This window comes from Callorhinus ursinus, unplaced genomic scaffold (genome assembly GCF_003265705.2).
Source record: "Callorhinus ursinus isolate GAN/ISIS: 27379988/994484 unplaced genomic scaffold, GSC_fseal_2.0 scaffold31, whole genome shotgun sequence".
Lineage (NCBI taxonomy): Eukaryota > Metazoa > Chordata > Mammalia > Carnivora > Otariidae > Callorhinus > Callorhinus ursinus.
This window is the reverse complement of record NW_027397093.1, coordinates 14,907,702-14,930,826: the sequence shown is the minus strand read 5'-3', so window position 1 is coordinate 14,930,826 and position 23,125 is coordinate 14,907,702. Positions and strand designations below refer to the sequence as shown.

Genomic DNA, 23,125 nt, shown 5'->3' with positions numbered 1-23,125 from the left:
GGGCTTGCTTCTGAGGTCGGGATTTAAGGCAGATGGTAGCAGCTCAGCCTCAGGGGGCAGCACCGGGGACCCCGCGACTCCTGGCACCCTCAGGTTTCCCCTGTGACATCAGAGGCCACTTGCTTTGCTGAAAAGGAGATAGGACAGCCTCGGGGGTGGGGGCGGGTGAACCACAATGTGGAGAAACAGGACTTCTCTTGCACACAGAAATAGTGAAAATTTCTTCTTCGGTCTTCAGACCCAGCCCCGGTCCTACCAACTGCCCTGAACCCCCCTTCCCCTCTGGAAAGATGCCCCCCCACCAATAGCCTTAGCCTTAAGCTCTGTTTTGACGTGTATCCTAGTTTCTCCGAAAAAAAAACGAGTAGCAGTGTGTTACTTTATATCTATAGTTGGCATTTTTATATCAGGAAAGTAATCATGATTTTTTTATTTTTTTAAGTGGCAGCAGTGTGATAAGGTAGAAAGAACACAGGTATTGGAGCAAAAACTCAGGCCCAGATCCCAGGAGTAAGGCTTCTGGAGTCAGGATGGGTCTGTGTCCTGGATTTTACAAATCACCTCCTAGCTGTGTGACTTCAGGCAGGTTTCTTAAGCTCTCTGAACCTCAGTTCCCTCCCCTGTAGGTGATGGTAACAATAACGCCTGTGTCATAGGGGCGCTGTGAAGAGTAAATAGGGTCACACACAGATGAGGCTTAGCACAGGGCTGAGCTCATCAGCATTCGATAAATGCTGGTCTTTTTTACTGTTGCCGTGCTGTTTAGAAGGCGTCCTTCCCGTCATGATTCCATTTTCTATGACCATCACCCAAACTAATCACTCCCTGTAGAGCCCTAACTTATTTTTTTTAAGATTGTATTTATTTACTTAGAGAGCATGCTCGCGCAAGTTGAGGGGTGTGTAGAGGGAGAGGGAGAGAAAGAATCCCAAGCTGACTCCATACCGGGTGTAGAGCCCAACGCAGGGCTCAATCGCACAACTCCGAGATCGCGACCTGAACCGAAATCAAGAGTCGGACACTTAACCGACTGCTCCAGCCAGGCGCCCCTTTGGTTTATGTGTTACTAAAGAAAAGTTCGGGCATACACAGAAACAGCAGCAGAGACTGACAAAACCCTACACACCCTGTTAGAATAGTATCAACCCACGACCAAGGCTGCTTCAGTGCCAACCCACCCCACAGCCCCCCAGACCTCACACCATCGAATCCGTGGGTATGTCAGAATGGTAAGGGCTAGCTTTTTGACAGCATCACCACAATACCATTATCACAACTGGAAAAAATCATGTCGTCAAATATCAGTCACCATTCAAACTTCAATCATGTTGTTAATATCAACTTATTTTTTTTAATGTGCTTGCTTCAGGATCCAAATAGGTCCACATATTGCAATTGGTTGATAAGTCTCTTATAACCTATAGGTTCCTCTTTCATATCTTTTCCTCCTTTCTCTTTTTTTTTTTTTTTCCAATTTATTTTGTTGAGGAAGCTGGGCTGTTTGTCCTGTAGGGTTTCCCAAGTCTGGATTGTACTGACTTCATCCTCCTGATGCCGTCAAACATGTTTCTTCTCTGTTTTTCTTATAAATTGGTAGTTGGATCTAGAGTCTCAATGAGATTCAGGCTCAAATCTTTTTGGCAAGACTATTTGGTCAGTGATGGAATGTTCTTCCATCAGGAGGCACGCGACGCCCGGTTGTCTCTCACTGACGTTCCTTGTCCTTGTCTAGGCTTGTCTGTTCATTGGGGGTGGCATGGAGTAGGGGCCGTATCCTAATTCCAGCCCTCCTTCCTTTCTTACTGGAACGCTCCCACAAGGAGAAACTCCCCCTTATCAACATTTCAGGTTGCGTTATTCTTGGTAGTCTTCAGGGAAGAGGGTGGGCTTGCCTTGCCCTTCACACTTGGCCCCTTACACCTGCTTCCCCTGCTGCTCGGCATGAACGGGGCTGCCAGCTGTGGTTCCTGGCCTTCTCCGGGCTTCTGTGACCCAGCAGATCAGCACCGGCCAGGAGTCTGAAGGCCAGAAAGGAGACTTGAAGGCCCGAGATGAGCATTTCCAAATGAGGTCACTGAAATCCAAGCACATTCGTGAAGAGATGCCCTCCCCTTCCCAACCCCAGGGGACAATGGCTGCTGGAATAGACATGGTGCACAATAACCTGCACAACGTCCTGTGGCTCTCCAAATACACTTGAGTGTCCCACTGGGGAGTGGGGAAGCTCCCTCACCCAACTCCCAGGGAAGCCCCTCAACCGACTATTAACCACCATCATAATAACGCTGAAGAGAGAGAGCTGAGGCTGGCCCCAGACACCAGATCACCAAATCCATTAGAAGATGAAAACGTGGGGGGATAGGCCTCATCCCCCACCCAAGAGTGGCAGCCATCTAGTGTAGACACAGCGCCCGTACGCCATCTCAGAGGCAAGAGGAGCCCCGGCGTGCGGACGTGGGCTTCCTGCTGGCGTCCTGCCATCCCTTGGGGCTTCCTCTTGGCCTCTGTGGAAGCACGACCCTGAAATATTGAGTAGAGGATTGTCCTAACATCAGAGACTCAAGGGATCTCCCATCAGGAACGTCCTTAGAGTTTAGCCTCCAAATCTACATTTTTCTGTTGAAAACCACAGCCCAGTTTGGAGGAACGCCCTTGCAGGCTGCCCTGGGCCTGTGTTTGTCCTTTGACCGCAGGACTTACCACACACAGGTGGTGAGCTAGAATAAGCCCCCTGAGCTCTCCACCCCGAGGTTCCTGCTGAGTCATCTGTCACCGTGGGCCTGGGGCCAGGCTTAGGACCTGGTGACATGTGACAGGCTGCAGGGTCTGTGAGAAGGCACTGCCTTCAAATCACCGAGACACTGAATTTAGCCAACCCAGTGTGGGGACTGAACCCAGAGATCGGAACACTGGAGCCCCAATCTCTTTTAAAAAGCTCACCTTTAGTACAACACAGGGAATGACATAGGCAATGGTATTATAACGGCACCATAGGGTGCCGGATAATGGATCCCCTGGTGGTGAGCACAGCGTAACGTGTAGACCTGTCCGAGCACTGTGTGGTGCGCCTGAAACCCGCATAACCTCGTGTGTCAGCTGCACTTCCATTTTGTAAAAATCACCTTTAGGATTCATGTCTTGAGACTGCTTATGACCAAATCACTCCCTCAAAGGTCCCTTAAAAGAGTTTGCTAGAGGGGCACCTGATTGGCTCAGCCGGTTGAGCGTCTGACTCTTGATTTCAGCTCAGGCCATGATCTCAGGGTTGTGAGATCGAGTCCTGCATCGGGCTCCACGCTCAGTGAGGCGTCTGCTTGAGATTCTCTCTCTCCCTCTCCCTCTGCCCTTTGCCCACTTGTGTGCAAGCAAGCTCTCTCTAAAATAAATAAGTAAAATCTTAAAAGAGAGAGAGTTTGCTAGACTACAAGTCCTGTGGGACAGAAACCTAGAGACCCCGGCCAGCAGTGACCACACTGGCAACCAGGATTCCCATTGTGAAGTGTGATTCCTACTTTCTCAGTATGGTCGGGGGATTTGTTCTCTGGCCTACTAAAACTATGTGGAACAGTGTAGCTAATGACTTTGGAAAGGACAACAGCAATGGCTTCCCTTGTTCTCCTCCGCAGGGAAGGCCTTGGAAAAGGCCGGCGGCAAAGAGTTCTTGGAAACAGTAAAGGAGCTTCGCAAATCCCAAGGCCCTTTGGAAGTTGCTGAAGGTAAGCGTGGCCTTGGGCCCGTGTTCCTGCCACAGCCTCACCCTCCCCCCTCCAGCGTCACTCGCTTCATTGCACAATCAGTGTGCCAAGCAAAATACACCACAGTCAAGATGAGACCCACTTGTGCTTCTCCCAGAGAACTTGAGCAGGCCTGTGTAGACCATTTCACACACCCTGGGGATGACAAAGTGTCTGGATAGTTCAAGTCAGTTTACACACAAACTTCAGCCAGAGATGAAGCTATTGGGTAACTTACACTCATCATGGGGTTCCACCATCACCACGGCCGGGATCCGGAGCGCTCCTGTCGCCTCCGGTGAACACCCCTCCCCCCTCCACCGGCCCCTGGCCACCACCAGTCTGCCTTCTGCCTCTGTGGATTTGTCTGGTCAGGACATTGCACGTAAGTAGAATCCTAGGCTCTGTGACCTTTGGTGCCTGGCTTCCTTCACTTCATATAATCTTTTCATGTTGTAGATGCCTTAGTGCTTCGTTCCTTTTGATGGCTAATAGTCCATTTTGTTCATGCATTCACCAGTGGGGTTGTTTCCACCTTGGGCTATTGCGAATAGAGTGGCTATGAACATTTGTGCATAAGTTTTTCAAGGCTTTTTTTTTTTTAAGATTTTATTTATTTGACAGAGATAAGCACAGCGAGAGTGGGAACACAAGCAGGGGGAGTGGGAGAGAGAGAAGCAGGCTTCCCACTGAACAGGGAGCCTGATGCGGGGCTCGATCCCAGGACCCTGGGATCATGACCTGAGCCGAAGGCAGACGCTTAACAACAGAGCCACCCAGGGGCCCATCAAGGCTTTTGAGTAATTTGTTGGCAGGTGGCTCCAACTTCAGATCTGTGTCCTCCCCATATGCACACACACCACCTCACATGGAGTCGGTGCCAAGTGCTGCCCAGATGCCAGGGCTCTAAAGACAATGAAACCCACCCCTGCCCTCAAGCACGGGACTGTCCAGGAGGAGAGACAGACAATAGAAGGGCACAGGGCGGGAGCCCCGCCCTCTCCTCAGGGGAACTGGGGAGGCTCCAGGGAGGATGTAAGACCCCCCCCCTGGGGGCAGGGACACTGTGGGCAGTCAGGCCATCGTGTGTGAGAAGATCCAGGTCATGAGCCAGCAGGGAGCCGGCAGGCAGGAGATCCTATATAAACAAGAGGAGCGCCTTTGAGAGTTTAAGCTGGGGACTGTTGTGCTCAGATTTGATCGCTAGAAAAGTAACGGGGCTTCCAGTCGAGAGAAAACATGAGTCCACACTTTATAATCTGCACATCCCATTCCCCATACAGATAGCAATGATAGAATTTCACATTTAAAATTGGGAGACAGAGCCGCGCTGAGAGATAAGACAAACACACGTGTGGGGAGGGACAGAAGGGCAGCAGGCAGCGGCGGCAGGGCAGGTCGAAGCCAGCAGTGGGGCCAATCTCCAGGGTCCCGGGTTCTGTGCAGAACAGCCCAGGCTGCAGGCCCCGGGACACGGTGCCCCTGGTGCGCCCACGTACACGGTCAGAGTCAAGCCCGTCATGGCCACGGCCTCCTGTGTTTATGCGGACCAACTTCACGCAGCCGGCGCTGGGAAGGCAGCTGACACGGGGGTACACAAAGGCTGTCCACCTGCCCACCCTGGCGAGTGCAGCCATAAGTTCTCCAACACCGGACGTCACTAGGAAACACTTCTCAGAGACTAGGGGGGCATCATGTTATTTCAAATCAATCTTTCAAACCAACCGCTCACACTGCTCCGGAACGCAACAGACACCCATTTGTGTTACAAACACTGTCCCTAGCGGCCATGACCTGCCCAAACCGCCCCAGGCTCCCAGAGCAAGGCCGGGACCCTCGCCACACCCCGTCCCTTGAGGGGCACAGAGCCCCGGCTCCACAAGGAGGCTGGCATAGGGCGGCGGTGCTCGGCTGCGGCCACCACGGCCCCAGGCAGCAGGAGAACGGCCAGTGGATCCGACTGGACCGCTGGGGACCGGCCTGGGGGCCTAGAAAGGAGTACGAACGGGAACAATGAGACGAGGCTGGCATTACTGAACCGCACAGCCCGTTTTGAACCCCTGCTCCCAAGGGGGGCTCCTCAGGTATGTCGAGGCGACCAGAAGACAGTCCCCGGCCGTCGGAGGGGGTGCGACCAAGCAGCACAGCGCTTCTCCATTTACGGAGGGCCCTAAACCACTCGTGCACAAGTCCTGCACTAGACCCACTGAGCCGGGCCCCGGGGCCAGGGCCGGGCGGCAGGGCTTCCCTATTTGCTGAAAGCTGCTGCAGTCCTTTCCTACCACCGCTGTAACGAGTCAGTGTTACTAACACTACAGAGCAGCTGCTGGGCTGGGCCAGGCCTGGCTCCTGGCCGTGTCGCTCCCCGCTATGCTCTGTCCCCCCATCACCTGCTCCTACCTTTCACCTTCCTGCCCGCCCCCCTCTGCCCCGCTTAGAAGGACCCAGGTGATTACATTTAGGGCACGCCCCCATAATCCCGGATAATCCCCCCATCTCGAGAGCCTTCACTAAATCACCTCTGCAAAGCCCCTCTTGCCATGTAAGGTGACGCTCCCAGGTTCCAGGGATCTGGACGTGGACATCTGGGGGAGGCCATTCCTCAGCCGTCAGAGATGATTCTGATGGGTACCTCTCCCTGGGAACCATGGTCACTAGGTAGCCGGGTGCCCACTGTCCACAGCAAGCCCAACAGGGCTCCGGCTCTCCGGCAGACGTCCCGCCGCATCAGAGGTGCCCAGCCAGCTCCTCTCGCTTCCCCGTCCGCACACATCTGAGAGGCCTCCGTGAGGTCAGGCCTCAGCCCCTGGCTGAAGGTGAAGGTGTGGGAACTAACCCGCAGTGTTTCTCTCCTGTCCCAGCCGCTGTCAGCCAATCCAGCGGACTTGCAGCCAAATTTGTCATCCACTGTCACATCCCTCAGTGGGGCTCCGACAAATGTGAAGAACAGCTTGAAGAGACCATCAAAAACTGCCTGTCGGCGGCAGAGGACAAGAAACTCAAGTCCGTGGCGTTCCCACCGTTCCCCAGCGGCAGGTAAGACGCGCTCCTCCAGGCGGGCGTGGGAGGCCGGGAGTCCCTGAAACCCAGAGAAGGGCAGTGTCGGAGAGGAGCGGGGGGCGGAGCTTCTCCGAGAGGCTGCCATGGTCAGCGCCCACATCCCCAGCAGCTGCCCCTGTCAGAACACGTGATCGGAAAACCCCAGGCTCGGGGCTCAGCCGGTTAGGCGTCCGAGCCTTGATCACGGCTCAGGTCGCGATCCCAAGGTTGGTCGTGAGCCTCGCCTTGGGCTCCACGCTGGTTGAGGAGCCTACTTAAAAGAAAAGGAAACACCAGGCTCACAGGCCTTGCTACTCCGAGTGTGGTCCGTGGCCTGGCCTCGGTGACTCAGCTGTGTTAGAACATTGGAGTGCGGAACCCCAAACCCCCCTCCCCCAGCACGCCTGCCCCCGAAGGCCCGGGGGTCGTGGGGTGCCAGGGTGGAGGGGGGGAGGGCCTGGAGGCCGAGGCCCTCACAGACACACCCAGAGAATGACAGGCTCTGCTCTGGGAGTTAGGAGAAGCAATGGTTCTGATTGTCAGGGACCCCGGCTGAGGGCGAGAGCCACAGCAGGCGGGGAAGGAGGTTGTCCGTCCCCACAGGTAGTCTGTCCTCTCCCGTCACACTCGTAGTTAAAGCGAGCTATCGCTTCCATTTTGAACACGCTCTCTCTTGAGAGGTGCCCCTCTGCAACATAGATAGGGCTTACACACTAAAGATGTTCTCGCAGGGGGAGGCTCGGAGGGGAACCGTGAGGCCTAGCTTCCTGCTGTCATCCCATCTCAAGCTGAGCAAGCAGCGCGGGGTCTCTGCAGCCTGGCCCAGAGGGCACCGCGGGCTGAGTTCTTTGTGGAGCCGGGACCACGTGTCCTGGTGGGTTCTGAGCTGGGACACTACATACGAGCGAGAATTCCTGTCAGGCAGGCTCATCCCGCCCCCACCCGAGGGGGCTCGGTGGCCGACCCCAGAGGACTACGCTGGCTGTGTCCCCGGAGGCGGATGCCGTGGCCCAGCCCCCTGGCCCTGCCCAGAGTCCCCCACACTCGGATCACAGCTGCACGTCCCTATGGGTCAGTGGGAGGGGCACTCGGCGCACACAAAGGAGTTAGGAGACGCACTTCTGAGCGTACATTTTTCCCCTTTCACCAACGACCTGACACCCTAGAGCGGTTTCGAGGGAGCTGTGCGTTTTTGAACACCAGTGATTTCAGACGCTGAGCTGGTCATGGTTTTAAAGCCCGGCTCGACTTGAGGCCGGGGACAGCGATTCATCCCAGCACGAGCGCTGCTCAGCGGCCAGCCCCATGCCTTGGGCTGAACGTACCGTGCCTGTCAGAGCCAGCGTGGCTCTTGTAAAGCAGGGCCTGCCTGCCGCGTCCCAGGCTGCCCCTCCGCCTCGGGGCAAAGGAGGTGGCACGGGACCCCGCCTGCCCACGGTGAGACCCCCGTGAGACAGAACCAAAAGGCCTGGTGCCGAGATCAGAAGGCACCGAGCTGCCCCCGCCCCAGGCTGAGGGCCCAGTGACCCCATGGGTCCTGGGAACCAAAGTGACATCAGCTCTTCTTTTCCTCCGGCACAGAAACTGCTTCCCCAAACAGACGGCCGCCCAGGTGACCCTCAAAGCCATCTCGGCCCACTTTGACGACTCGAGCGCGTCCTCGCTGAAGAATGTCTACTTCCTGCTCTTTGACAGTGAAAGCATTGGCATCTACGTGCAGGAGATGGCCAAGCTCGACACCAAGTAGCCGCCCGCCCGCCCGGCCGCGCTTGCCCTCGGAGCAGGATCCAAGTCACGGGAGTGGGGCTTTCTTTTTTAAAAGGAGAGAGGAAGGGTGACGGCAGGGGAGTGGAGGGCAGTTGGCAGGGCAGCGGGTCACGGGGGCCGCGGGAGCGGGGCCTGCCCACAGAAGGAGCCCTCTGCCTTTTCTATTCTCGTTTAAAAGAGCCTCCATCTGTAATTAACCAGGTCTCCACGAGGGGTTTCTTTCCATGTGTTCTCTTCCTGTTGTTTTAGAACTTTTTTAAAAGACAGACTTCGTTTTAGATTTATAGCATTGACTTTTACACACACACAAAAAAAAAATCCTTTCAAAATTCTTAAAACCTTGTTTCTCCTTTTTGCAAGGGAGGAGGGCGTAAAAGCGGCTTGGGCTTTTGTTTGGCTGTCTGTGTTCGCGGCGAGAAGAAAAAAAAAGGGAAATGCCACTCACTGGTGCTTTCCTTTTGTTTTTAGTGCCCCCCCCCCCCGCCATGACATCTGTATCTACTCCTAAAAAGATTTTGCTTCAGGCTTTTGTTTTGTTTTGTTTTTTAAAGAAAAAGAAAATGAAAGGAAAAAAAAAAAAAAAACAGAAGATCCAGTGTCTTTTCTTACAACACCATAGTCTTTTATTGCAACATTTTCCTCAGTTTAGAAAACTGTGTCCCCACGAGGGGACGCTTGTAAAATGTTATCAACAGAACAAGGCCTGTCACGCATGGGCTGAGACGCCCACCCTGCTAGGCCCCAGGTCAGACAGCATGGAATGGTCTGTGCTGCTCAGGCAGCAGGTCCTGCTTCCAGAAGGGGAGCCTGGTTGGCCTTGGTCCACAGGAAGGGAGTCCTGGGTGAAGCCTCCGGTGGGGCAGCCAGCCTACGGGAGAGTGGCACAGGTCTCACGGAGGCCTAGGGAACACATGGAACTGACCTGGGCCACAGCCCCGGCAGGGAGGGCTGAGAGCCCCAGGGAGGGGGGGCCCCAGGACCCTGGCCAAGGACCCAGAGGTCACCATCAAAAGTGAGCAGGGCCTGCACTTATTCGGATGAAATCACCAACCACTTCCACCATGGAGATTTAACCTATGCCTTCCAAAACAGACCCCCTCCGATGGAAGTCCTCTCCCAGATAGAGGAGTCATTTATGTACCTTCACACGGAGGGTGGCAGGCTGGGCCCCCACAAGTGTCCCTGGGGTTGGCCAGGAAACCAGAAGCGCAGAACCCCAGAGGTTCCCACAGGGTCCCCCGCCCCCAGCATCAGCTGGAGTTGTGTCCCTTACAAAATCAGCTGAGACAGCAGCCTAGAAGCACACAGGGGTTCACCGGGAAGCCCCCCTCTACTCCCTGAATGTGGGCCCAATGGCAACCCACCCAAGGGTCCCGTTAGCTCAGCTGCCTCTCCTTAACTTCTCCAGCGGCTGGCAGGCAGGCCAGGCTTCAGTCTTAACCCACTAGCTTTGTAAAAACTCACTCTCGGTTAGGACGGGCTAACCGGGAGGGGAGTCTATCTAATTCTTCCTTCTTGAATATAACCTATGGTATATAAGCAGGACCTAGAAAAGGAAATATAGAAAGTTTCGTGAAAATGAAAGACTGTAGGGACTAATAGTTTGAAATTAGGCTCCTATTAACAACCTGAGTATTGCGGAATGCATGGGCTTTCCCTCCCGGGATGGGACGGGAGAGGCCAGGATGCAGGCCATCTCTACCCCAGCTCCCCTTCCTTAGCTGGTCTCACCATGCAGGCTCCGCTTCCTGCCCTAACAGACAGCATGCCAGCCACCAGAAGACCCTGCTCTCTCCTGCTCTGAGAGCCCTGAACACCAACACATGCGCACACACACAAACATGCACGCACACGCACAAGGAGCCTGGGGTAGAGAAGGCCGGCTATACCCTCCCCAGGACCAAGTGAGCCCCTCAGCCAGCACAGCTGCAGGCCGAACTCTCCAAACCCAGAAAGAATCCTCTAGGAAGTGTCTTTTTTCCAACGGCTCTCTCTCTCTCCCTCTCCCGGTTTTGGCTTTCTGTAAGTTGTGTGTCTGATCAGTATACCCCTGGCGTCTTACTCCGGGAAAAGGGCTCCTGCCCTTTGGCATTCGTCAGGCGGGTACCGCTTGTCAAGCAATCTGTCCCCCCGGCAGTACCTTGTCTCCCGCCCCGCTCCGGCTCAAGGTGGAGACTGCCGCATGGTCTTCCAGCTTGAGGAGACGAACAGGTCCCGGCTCTTGGCCAGCCGAACCATGAACCGCCCCACGTAGAAGCCACTGATCTGGCCCACACCGTCGTTTCTCCCCATGGCCAGGAGGAACGTCAGCGCCCCTGTGGAGCAGACACGTGCGCACCAACCAGATCCCCGCTCGCCATCCGTGGGCCTGCAAGTCCCAGGGCACAAACCCTCCCGGGGCCTCCCATGTAAGGACAGGGAAATGCGTAAGACTTTTGGGAAGATGGGCGAGGCCCTGAGGTACGCGGGGCTTCCTTACCTGGCTTGTAGGCCTTGAGGGGCCTCTGTTTCATGGAGCTGACGATGTTGGCCACGGCAATGCTGGCATGGAGGCCAGCGTGATAAGCCATCTTGGGCTCCTTGACATCTGCACAGTCGCCAATGGCGTAGACGCGGCTGCAGCCCTCCACCTGCAGATGCTCGTTCACTCTCAGAGCGCCGTTGCTGGCCAGGTGACTATCTGCCGGGCAAAGCCAACCCAGAAACCCTGTCACGTGGCCAGTAGAACACGGAGAAGAGATCCCTCTGGTGCTGGGTAAGCCACCCTCCGAAGGCACATCCTCAAGAGGCAAACATCCACCAAATTTAGTTCTGCCTCAAGTCCCCACCTCAGAACTCTTCCTGCAAAGTCAAGGTTACTATTCCAGGATGGAAACCGGCAGCACGTGCCGTTTTATACAACACGTGTGACTCTGTAAAGTCACTGCAGGACAGTGACTATGCTGCAACTCAGCCAAGTCTTGAATTTCCCTTTGAACATGGATCAGATTTTTTAAGTCAGTGCAGGGCTCTAGTAAATGATGAACTTTTTAAGGGACTTAAAAGAATTATTTTTGAAAATATAACATTAAGACAAAGGGGTATAAAATTCTGGGATCTCTGGCCACTACAGGCACTCAATCCCACCCCCACGCATGGCCTGGACTAGCTTCCTTCTTCTGGGGTCCGCCAGTTCTTCCCCGCAGGACCCACACAGGTGCTCCTTGTCCAGGAGGGTGCTATGGGGTAAACAATGGCGACCTGGGGACACAGCAACCATGGGGCCTGAGGAAGAGTCACAGAGTCTCCAGCTCACCCACGGAGGCCAGGACGCCAGCCCCGACCCCCAGCCTCCAGTTAGCTGGGGAGTTCACTCTTGAACCTGAGGCCACATTATTTCCTCTACTCCCCAAATGGTCATTCCAAGCTCAGTGGCCAAAGGTCTGGACCAGGGTCTGGGGAAAACAGCACACCTGTGAATAAAGAGTAAAAAGCCTAACCCAGGAATTTCGTCCCCTCCATGTTCACAAAAAGTGAAGCAACGGATCTTTCCTTTGCTCTGAAACCTGTTCCCGGCTCTCACCACGAGGGGGCGGGCTCCGATTTTTGAAAGACGGGTCACTTAGGCCACCTTGGCCTAAGTCATGGCCACAATGCAGGAAGCGTAGCAAGAGTGGACCCAGGCCTGAATGTAAAGTTTGATGTCACCATTCAGAAGAGACCTGAGCTGTTGGGAAGGAGTGGGGAGGAAGGCAGGGCGACGCTGATTTCCCGGGGGCAGAGGCCCGCAGGGCCTGCAGCGGCCGGACAGTGAGAAGGCGGCCTGGGGAGCGGGCCCCGGCTCCTGCTTACCGAATGCACTGTGGTAGGCCGAGCTATTGATCTTAATACCGTTGCAGACGATCACCAAGTTGGTGGCCACCTCTGTGCCTTTGTCTGTGTGCACCTGGATGCACTCTCGATACTCGTTAAGAGGCAGATCCTCCAGGTTGCTCACCCGCTCACCTGTCAAGTGAGATCCATGAGCTGGAGGCCGGCAGGGGGTGGGCACGGCATCAAGGGGCCCAACAAAGCAATCCTTCCCTCCTGCCTTCCTTCCTGCCCCTCTGCCAGTCCACCCTGCTGCCCCAAGAAACGACAAGGTGGACATCCGACCCCCACAGTGGATCCAAAGGGAGGAAAGTTCCCAGAAGCAGTGTGGGGAAGTGAAGCTGAGTTTCCCAAGAAGTTCTGGGAAAAGCTATTTGAAGAAAACTTCAACCACACCTCCCGGAATGTCAGCCACACCACCCTAACCAGGCAGCAAGACTCTCCAGGCGCACGGCCAACTAAGGTGAGAGCAAGGAAAGTCCAGAAGCTCGCCTACACTCTACACCGCCTCAGGGTAAAGGTGGTTGGTCACAGTACTGCACAGCCAGATACAAAGAGACCATGAGTGGGGAGGGGTCTGCACAGGGCAGAAACGTCACTGCTCCCTGCGGAAAGCGCAGAGGCTGAGCCCCGTGAAGTGTGCCCGTCATGGCGCCAGGTTTAGGGACCCACTGCCTAACCAAGCTGGGTGGTGCTCTCCCCTCCTGCTCTCGACAAAGCTCACACTCCTCAAACAAAAAATACAAAGCAAAAAAGCAAAAAAAAAAAAAAAAAAAAGCCAGTCTACCAGAGAGACATAATTCAGGTCAAATCCTTGAGGTGATTTTTTAAAGCACTCAGCAAAGTGGTACCACCTCCGCAGGACAGTGTGCCGCCTCCTGGCCTGGGGAGGCGGTGAGTACCAGGGCCTCTGCCCAGTCTGCAGACAGACACAACCTCCAGCTGGACAAGACTCAAATGCTCAACCCCAGGACCCAGAGGGCCCTCAAGCTGGGGCAGTGAGCCTCTGAGCCCGATCTCACCGGACCAGGGAGAGGGGCGGGGGCACGTACTCAGCAGGAGCTGCACGCCTTTCTGGAGCAGGATCTCCTTCGCTTCCTGCCGGACGCAGGGCAGGAGCTCCTTGTCGGCAAGGGCCACGTGGGAGTGGATGAGAGTGACCTGGACAAGCGACCACGGGGCAAAGAAGGAGCCACTGAGTCTTATAAAGAGAGGCTTACAAACACGTCGGTCTGTCTCCCTCACCTCCTCCCCACCCGCCGGTTTACTGAGGCCCCAGAGAAGTCACCTGCCCAATGCCGGAACCAGGTAAGGCGAGCTGGGCCGGAGCCCACATCTAGTCTAGGACTGTCTCAGAAGGAGCCAGTGCTCCACAGCCCACAGCCACCCACCCCAGAGCCGCAGGGGGAATTATTTTCAAGCATTTCAGGCACTGATAATTACAGTCTATACATAAGCCATTGCCATTCTAGCTGCAAGTCAGGCTGGCGTTTATATTGCAGCCAGCTCTAACACTGGCACTTCCAACACGTCTACTTGCTGTCTGGGTTAGCACGGGGAAGCGGGGGCAGCCTGGCACGATGCTCGAAGCTCGGGCTTTAAAGCCAGACTGTCTGAGCTGAAGTCTCCTCTCAGATACTCACTCGGACACCTCCCAAAGAGTCCGTCAAACAGGGATCCAGTGCCACCCACAGGCAATTAGGCAATTTGTGACGATGAATTGAGAAAACATGTAGAAAGCACATACCTCAGCACATACTGAGTCCTGAATAAAGGGTGGACGCTATTACTTGTATCTGTCCACCAATGATAGACATATGCCAGTCCTACTGAGTGGCTTACAACTTCAGCCTGGTCTTCACCCCATAAATCCAAATTTAAAAACTTTTACATCAATCACTCATAACAATGTCCAATACTTTGTCAGAGAACAGCCATATAATTAAATTAGCCCATATTAATCTTTTCAAAACCAACCTGCCATTGCCTCGGGAGAAAGAACCAACCATGGCATCCATGGGGTTCTCAGAAGCCGGTCTAGCATCGGCTGCAAGCAAGCTCTTGCCTCAAGGACCCATAATTACCGCTCATCACTCGGCCCCCTCTGCCGAGCCTCTACCTCCTGTGAGGACAGTCTCTTTCTCTCCAGGGCTGCGGGCAGGTCCTCCATCCCCCCATCATTCAAGGGGCCCTCCTGCCATGGGCGCTGGCCAGTCCTTCCCCCGCACAGGCAGTGAGGGGGCTGCATGGCAGGGACCTCCCTGTGGCTACTCAGGCCAACGGCTACCGTCTCGTGAAGACCAAAGGGCTGCCGCTTGCCCCAGACAAAATGCCACCTGTGGGTTGTCTCTGACCAGGCCAGCTGCCACCAAACAGAGGGAATCAGTCTACCGTTTATGTCTCAAGAAGCTGAACACTGCAGGGGATGCGAGCTCACCTTCTGTAAGGTATCCCTCCTGGGCTCACTGCCCCTGGTTGGACCAGAGGGCAGGCCCCCTCCCTGAATGAGGACCGGCCCCAGCTCTGCAGGACATCAGGGGACTCCCCACTGCAGAGAGTGGGGCCCGGAAAGCACGCGATCCTCCTCCGCGATCGTGGATCGTGGCCCCGAGCCAATCCCCCGTGCTCCTTGCACAGAGACGCCCAGCTCTGAGAGTCCAAAGGCAAGGCCGCGTGCCCACCTCCTTCTCAGGGAATTCGGTTTTAACCTCCGCTGCCATCTCCACTCCGGCAGAGCCGCCTCCTACCACCACCACCGACTGTGCGCGCTGGACCTGGAGTGGAAGGAAGCGTGAAACGCACCCTCGGACCCAGCCTGCCCTGTAGCTCGGCCAGGGTGGGGGCTCCTTGGCCAAAGAAGAGCCCCAATTTGGGGTCCAAACGTGCTTCCTCAGGGCCAGGTCGTGCTGGGCGTCTCCCCACATGTTCTCGCTTGGTTCTTGCTTGGCCACCACCTGCCCACCACTCAGGTGACCACGGCCCAGGTCTGTCTGAGTTCATAGCCAGGATCCTAACCTCCACACTCACATCCGTTCATGATGGTGCAAGAGGCTCCCCAGGCTTCTCAGAAGCTTGGCAGGGCGGGCAGGACCCGGCCATAGTCACGCAGTTGCACTCGCCGTGGGATCCTTCTCTGGGGCTCCACTCCCCATCTTTCAGCAGTGCCAGACCCTGCCCACCCCTCACTGAAAACTGCTTGAGGTCACGGATCCACGCCCGCTCCGCAAAACACAAAGGCCTGTGCAAACGGGACCCCAAGAGAGACAAGTTGGGGATACGCCAGTCACTACATGAGGTCTGGGGTGCGCCTATCCAGGCTTCGATGAGAGACAAAGGTCCCCACCAGGGAGTCTCTTCCTACTAACTCTCTATCTCCACTGGCTGCGCCCAGGGGTCTCCTTGCTGCCACCCATGTCCCCACAGCGGTTCCCCTCTCCAGGGGCCCCACCTGACCCTCGCGGCCCCCCGCCGGCCAACAGGCCACTCACCTGCTTCACCATGTCCTCATAGGCCTGGATAGCAGCCTCCCGGCTGGAAACCTGATTAAACTTGCCTGGAAAGAGCCCGGTGCTGCCAGTGGCCAGGATAAGGTGTGAGAAGGGCAGGGCCTGTGAGGGGCAGGAGAGAGGAGGTAAGGGCAGGCCTGGGCCTCTGCCTGCAATCGGGCCCACCGGGCAAGCAGCACTGGGTGGGAGAGGCCTGGGCACATCGCGGCCACCGTCCTCTGAAAGGAGCGAAACCATCACGCTGAGCAGGCCGAGGGGAAGCACTAGGACCCGGGCCATAGCTAAGGGAGCAGCGCGCGTCCTGCCGGGGCCGCCACGCACAGAACGTGTGCTCCCACGGCGGCGGGCAGGCCGGGCACGGGAGGCTGCTGTGCAGACAAGCAGAACTCTTAGCCTCCCGTGTGCAGTCCGTTCGGAACCTCTTAGGTATTTCCCAAGAAACTTCCCCTGCTCCCACAAAAAAAGGAAGGGAGGGAGGGAGGGAAATTCTGTTTGGAGCCTAAATATAGAAAAGTTGACAAAATCAGCACTGCTCTGGTGGGAGGGGGAGCGAAGGGGCTGTAGCCCTCTCAGCCCCTTCTCTGTGGGGCCCCAAGATGCCCTCACGGTCCCTCTTAGGGCTCTGGAGAGCACCGCCCGAAGCACAGGACAAGGAGACTCAGTCATCTTTCCAACTGAGAGATTCCTCAGCCCTAAAATTAATTCAAGGAAGACGGATTCGCACGAAGTCACTGAGGACAGAAGCTGTGTCCCCTAGGGCCAGGCTGGAGGTGGCCCTTACCACGGCACATGGCAGCTCCCTGAGGGATCCCCAGTCACTGCAGGGGTATGCCAGGCTCTGGGCTCTTCCCAGGGCTGGGGAATGCCGAGATGAGCGACAGCCTCTCTGCCCCAGCGACCTCCCAATCCAGGGGATGTGGAATCATGTGTGTGCCCAGCCTTTGATTCCACACAGCCAGGAGGGCTGGGGCCTGGTCTGGGACACTAGCTTTCAGAGTGTAGACTCTGGGGTGAAACTGTCTGGGTTCAAACCCTGGCTGAGTCTCTTACCGGCTGTGGGATCTTGAGCAAGCCATTTAACCTCTCCGTAAAGAGGCTATACCACCTCCCCCACGGAGTCATGGTGGGCATGAAGGGAAACTAAGTAAGGCTTGGGGCGCCTGCATGGCTCAGTCATTGGGCGTCTGCCTTCGGCTCAGGTCATGATCCCAGGGTCCTGGGATCGAGCCCCGCGTCGGGCTCCGTGCTCCGCGGGAAGCCTGCTTCTCCCTCTCCCACTCCCCCTGCTTGTGTTCCCTCTCTCGCTGTGTCTCTCTCTCTCTGTCAAATAAATAAATAAAATCTTTAAAAAAAAAAAAAGAAAGAAACTAAGTAAGGCTAAGACAGTGCCTGGTGTATAGGAAAGGCTCAGGGAAAGTCTGCTGGGGCCAGGCCTTTGCTTATGAGGAATCTGCTATCCGGCCAGCACCATGGGGGCTATGGATGACTCTCCACCCTTGAGAACATCCAGGTCTCATCCCACCAGCAGCTGCGGCCCCCTGGGGGCCTCCTGAAGCCAGCTGAGGATCAGGTCAGCCCCCACCATGCTCACCTCACCATCCTCGAGCAGCACCGTCTGATTCTGCAGGTCTATCTCTATGACCAGCCCCTGCCGGAAGTTTTCCTTGAAGGTCACGGAGTAGGAAATGAATGTCTTTTTGGCAAACCCTGGGGAATGGGTGCAGAGGAGGTCAGAGAGTAAAACTGGGCTGCCTGCCGGAAGCCAGAATAACTCAACACCTTTCCTGAGGGGTAACCTTGGCCAAAGAGCTGAGCCGGTGGTATTGCAGACATACCACCGCCCCCTACGGCACCCACCGGGGCCTCACCAGGTCCCCAGGAGCTCCAGCTCTTACTTCTACAGCCTTGATACGGTAGCTGCTTAAGGCCAGTGACCTTAAGAATCTCCAGAATTTCTCTAAAGGTGGAATTTAGGCCTTGCCCTAAGTGGCGAAAACCACCCCCACACCCACCGTGGTGACAAGACCACTCTCACAAAGAAAGCCCCAGAAGAAGAGTCCATTACCACTTTCCACGGAGGCCCGGAGGGCTGCCACATTGTGATGAAAGGAGTCCTTCATGTCCACCAGCATGAAGGGGATGTTCAGAGCCTGCAGCTGGCTGGCAGCAGCTATGCCACCAAAGCCCCCACCCACGATCACCACGCGCACAGCTCCCACGTCCACGGACACCTGGGACCCCATCTCGAACCAGGCACTGCTGGGATAGGAGGAGAGACCACATCAGAATCAGGGGGCACAGGTGCCAGGGAGGGGGACACAGCAAGAGAGGGCTCAAATGACAAGACTCAACCTTTTAATTTATTATTTATTTTTATTTTTTGTAAACTCTACACCCAACGTGGGGCTCAAACTCATAACCCCAAGATCAGGAGTCACATTCTCCTGACTGAGCCAGCCAGGTGCCTCATGACTTAATCTTTTAAATCATATAACCGTCCATTAAGGAAATTCCAATTTTGTAATACGTGAATTGAATTCCAAAGGAATGAGGTGTACCCTAATTCTACCCCAACCACCAGTTCCCTTCTCGGAGGCATCCGCTATTACCCAGTGTACATGAATCCCTCCAGATATTCTGTGCACCCACAATATTACTTTTTGCACACATCAAACAATTTGTTGTGTATTTTTTTCATTCAATATATTTGTTCCCTCGACAACATGCATTAACTGAGTTCCTGCTTCCTGGCGTGCTCTGTGCTGGGGACATGCCATAATCACAGACGGACAGAGAGATATGAAAGGCAGGACTTGCAGACTTGCAGGGCCGGGTGGCTGAGGCTGATGAGGGGAGCTGTACAGTAACAAGAGGTGGGGGGGCATACCCGTGGGGAACCGGCAGGCACAGACCATGTTAAGGGAACAAACCACACTTCTCTAAGTGCTGCACTGGGCAGACACTGGACTCCGCCCCGTACACAGGCCACCACCTTGAGCCCTAGGTTGAAGAGATCAATTAGCAGGTTATGCCGATCAACCCGCAAAACAGGATGTGGTACCATGAAGGTCATGACAGTAAGGTGGGGAAGGGGGGCGTGCGGTGGGCAGGTCACTCCACTGAGCATTCCTGGGACAGCAGAGGTGCACCAAGAGGGCTGAGCCACATCCCCCAGGAGAGGGGGGAGAAGGCAATGTCTGCCGGTAAGAAGGAGGGTGGGGGAGAAGCACTGATCACGCAGGCTCCGGTCAGAGGGAGTGGGGTGCCAGGTCCTGCCTGATGCCTGCGACAGGGGAGCGGTCACCTGCAAGAGCGTCTGCAGAGGGCAGAAGCCAGATCTGCAGGCCAAGTGAGCCCCAGGCTCATGCTCACACAGGGACTGCGGCAGCCTGACCAGTTCCTGGCAAACTGAGAACCAACTTTGGCTGAACCCCTAAGGAGCTAAAATTCAAGAACCACTGCCTGGCCCCAAACTGGAAGCTGAAGGATGTGTAAGGCAGAGGACAGCATTGGGCTGGGTCACTAGACGCTGAACCGCTGAGCACAAAGGAAAAAGACAGTAGCAGTTTGCCTGGGCTTTCCTAGCCAGCCTGGGAGGCTGCCCACCACCAGGCTCAGCCTCCCGAGGGCCTGGGTCATCTGGTACGTCCCAGACTCTGCCTCTAGGGAGGGCGGAGGGGCTGGCCCGGGGCTGCAGTGAGGGGTCCCGACCCCAGCCCAGCTTAGCCCCAGACAAGGGCACTCGTGGTGCAGGCCTCAGGGCTCGCTGGGGTGGGAGACCCGCTGCCTGAGGAGCTGAGACCCTGAGAGCATCCTGCGGAGAGATGCTGGCTCAAGGGCGACAGGCAATCGAACCTCCTCCTGGCCTGTGCCAGGCTCCAAGGAGAGGCAGGAATAAGCCAGGCCGCCGGAGAGCAATGCTAAGGCAAGAAAGCTTCCCCTGCACAGAAAGCAGCAAGAGAAGCTGATAGCTGCTGTGGGCTTCAGGGAGGGGATGTTCAGGACGAGGGGTGGGATACAGAGAGGGGGAGGGCAAGGAAATAAGAAATTGAACTTCACCTTTTTTTTTTTTAACTTATTTAGGGGCGCCTGGGTGGCTCAGTCGTGAAGCGTCTGCCTTCGGCTCAGGTCATGATCCCAGGGTCCTGGGATCGAGCCCCGCATCGGGCTCCCTGCTCGGCGGGGAGCCTGCTTCTCCCTCTGCCTCCCTCTGCTCGTGCTCGCTCGCTCTCTCTTGCTCACTCTCTCTCTCTCTCTCTCAAATAAATAATATTTTTTTTAAAAAAAGGATTTTACTTATTTATTTGAGAGAGAGTGAAAGAGAGCACAGAGGGAGAGAGCAGAGAGGGAGAGTGACAAGTAGACACCCCTCCCCGCCGAGCAGGGAGACAAACACAGGGCTCCGTCCCAGGACCCCGGGATCATGACCTGGGCCAAAGGCAGACGCTTAACTGACTGAGCCACCCAGGCGCCCCAGAAGCTGAACCCCAACCTTGAAGGTCAACCTTGAAGGACAGACAGCATGTTCCAAGCCATCTGGGACCCTCTCAGACAGCACTACAGGGAAGGGAAGGCCACTACTCTGTTCTACACCATCTGTGTGGCCTGGGGCACAATGCTTCCCCTCTCTGGGCCACCATTTACCCCCTGTAATGGGAGGGGACACCCTGAGACGTCCTTGCACACGTAAGTTTCCAGGACATGGTGACCCCCCCCAAGATGGCTCCCAGATCTTCCCCCACTTATACAGGCAGCTTAGGACCTCCAGGAACCTTTCTCATTGGTATTCAAATACCCATTGTTTCATTTCTCCCCTGCGGGAGAGAGAACCTGGGGATGGGGCGGGGTGGAAGGGGTGGAGATTTGGCACAGGAAATTAGAAGAGATTTAACTTTGTTTCTCATTAGCTAAATGGTCCCCAGGGCATTGAGGCTTGTACATTCTACGCATTTTACAAATGAGGAAACAGTCCTCAGCAGGGCTCTGACCAAGACAAGTCCCCAGCAGTGCCACTTTCGCGGCTCCAGGCCTTCAGAAAGGTAGTCCAGAGCTGGTCCCCTGAGTGTTCATCAGGCTGAATCTGCCAATTGGGCCAGAAAGAGAGTATTTCCTGGGGCCAGGACCCAAAAGAGGGCCTAGGGACCCAGCCAGAAGTCAGGAGAGGATCCCAGGAGCTGAGCAGAGCCTGTGAATGTGGAGGGCTATGGAAGAGATGCATTTCACCTGCCCCCTTCAACACAGCCCCCTCTGTGCTAGCAGCCTGAAAGGAGGTTGGGGAGAGCCCAGAGAACTCTGTTTCCAAGTTGGCTGGGCATGGGCACTGGAGAGGGTACACAGCTTGCTGGGGAGACGGGGTCCACCATGGGTCAGGTCACTCCAGACCACCAGGGCAGCTCAAGGAGGAGCCCTGAAAAAGAGGGGGACCAGAGGCCGTCACCACCGAAGGCAAAGCTTAGGCCACAAAGTCCAGTGGCAGGAAGGGAGGGGTTGGAAGTTCAGGGAACGAGGTGGGGAGGCCAGGAGGGCAGGTGGCAGGGGCCAGCAGACCCATGTCACGCTGCCAGGGCCATTCTCAGGCCTACCCCCAGGCCGTAACCGCCAGGGTCTCCTTCCCAGGGAAGAAAGCCCCGCAACCCTAGCACAGGCCTGAGGGACAGTGGGTTGGCCCAAGGAGTTGAATCCCTGCCCCCTCAGCCCCCAAGGATCATCAGCTGGCTTCCCCAAAGGGCTAACCCTGGCCTCAGCTAACCCCTCTATGAAAGCAAACTGCTTCTCTGGACTCCCAGTGGAGGGACTGGGGCCTTAGGGCAGAGCCAGGCCCCTGAGGGGCTGCCATAGCTAAGCCAGGGGAGGGGAGGTGCTTTTACACTCCAAGCTGCCTGAGGCCTCTCCTGGAATCTGTCCCTCTTCTCTCCCCTACTAGCCTCTGACACTCCCACTTGGGGAATGGGGGCTGGCAGCTCTCCAGCCCAGTCTACCGTTCCTCCTCAGCAGCCTCCCCTGCCCAAGGCTCTTGGACACACCAACGCTCCCTTGGCTCTTCCAGTGCCAAGTCTTGCCTGGCCCTGAGGGCGGCTAGACTCTGCTAGGCCACAGCCACTTGGGGACACCGAATCGTGGGCTTAAGCCATAGACCTGCGTTCCCAGCTACATACCCTAAAGGCGCTCTCTGTCAAATAAATATATAAAATCTTTAAAAAAAAAAAAAAAAAGGCCTAATCCCACTGTGAACGATCAGACACTGACACCCAGCTACACAGGCACACAGACACGTAATGACTCCACCGGCTAGCATTCACTGTGCTTTCATCCAGACCTCTGTGCTGAACAGCTCGGGATTTCTGTCCCCATCTTGGAAACCAGTTTAATAATTTGTCTAAGTTCCACTCAACACTGACCGGAACTGCACTCCAAACCAAAACGCTAATGGTGGTCACCAGGCGATATTTCTACTTTCCTCTTTAAGCTTTTGTTTTGTTTTGTTTTTGTATTGCTTGAAAATTTTTAACTTGAGTATGTCCTTTTTATAGAAATAATAAAGGTTTAGAACCAGGGCAGGCCTCCTTACCATCTGTTTTTATAAGTTGAGATATTCCTATATTACACTAATTTAAAGTATACGATTCAGCGGTTGCTAGTACATTCATAAAGTTGTGCAAACATCACCACAATCTAACCCCAGAACATGTTCGTCACTCCCCAAAATAACCTCTTACATTAGCAATCACTCCCCGTGCCCTTCTCCCTCCAGTCCTTGGCAACCACTCATCTCTGTCTCTACAGACTCACCTGCTCCCTACCTTTTGCGTCTGGCCTCCTTCCCTTAGCATAATGTTTCCAAGATTCATCCAAACTGCAGCATGTATCAGTATTCCTTCCTTCTTATGGCTAACATTCCATCGTATGGAGATACCACATTTTGTTTATCCATCTGTCAGGTGGGTTGTTCCCACCTTTTGGCTGTTATGAATAATGCGCCTATGAACATCTGTGTACAAGTTTTCGTGTGGACACTTGTTTTTAATTCTCTTGAGGGTATATGCCTAGGCGTGGGATAGCTAGGTCCTACGGTAACCCTAGATTTAACTTTTTTAGGAACTGCCAGACCCGTCATCTGATTTTGAACTGAACATCAAGCCAGAGTGACCCCAGAGAATCTTAACTACATCAGTCTAGACTCAGAATGTTAGCATAAAAGAAGATCCAAGAGAACAAATCCTAATTGTCCAG

General features: G+C 55.3%; 2 protein-coding genes across 8 annotated transcripts in view; one reads left to right on the top strand and one right to left on the bottom strand.

The window, feature by feature from the left end:
- The window catches only part of MACROH2A2 (macroH2A.2 histone), a 50,491-nt gene extending 41,392 nt beyond the window's left edge, over positions 1-9,099 (top strand). For both annotated transcript variants that reach the window (XM_025850238.2, XM_073878896.1), the window contains exons 7-9: positions 3,627-3,716; positions 6,596-6,770; positions 8,355-9,099. In XM_025850238.2, coding sequence (XP_025706023.1) covers positions 3,627-3,716; positions 6,596-6,770; positions 8,355-8,520 — 431 coding nt within the window. In that variant the 3' untranslated portion in view covers positions 8,521-9,099. The remainder of the gene's footprint in view (positions 1-3,626; positions 3,717-6,595; positions 6,771-8,354) is intronic.
- A 41-nt stretch (positions 9,100-9,140) lies between these two features.
- Positions 9,141-23,125, bottom strand: part of AIFM2 (AIF family member 2) — a 15,868-nt gene continuing 1,883 nt past the window's right edge. For 2 of the 6 annotated variants that reach the window (XM_025850190.2, XM_025850193.2), the window contains exons 2-10: positions 17,961-18,154; positions 17,487-17,602; positions 15,878-15,997; positions 15,071-15,163; positions 13,442-13,550; positions 12,372-12,524; positions 11,020-11,220; positions 10,681-10,855; positions 9,141-9,440 (exon numbers count right to left, since the gene is read on the bottom strand). In XM_025850190.2, coding sequence (XP_025705975.1) covers positions 10,704-10,855; positions 11,020-11,220; positions 12,372-12,524; positions 13,442-13,550; positions 15,071-15,163; positions 15,878-15,997; positions 17,487-17,602; positions 17,961-18,138 — 1,122 coding nt within the window. In that variant the 5' untranslated portion in view covers positions 18,139-18,154 and the 3' untranslated portion in view covers positions 9,141-9,440; positions 10,681-10,703. The remainder of the gene's footprint in view (positions 9,441-10,680; positions 10,856-11,019; positions 11,221-12,371; positions 12,525-13,441; positions 13,551-15,070; positions 15,164-15,877; positions 15,998-17,486; positions 17,603-17,960; positions 18,155-23,125) is intronic. The other 4 variants (XM_025850191.2, XM_025850194.2, XM_073878890.1 and 1 more) reach the window with 3 other exon arrangements.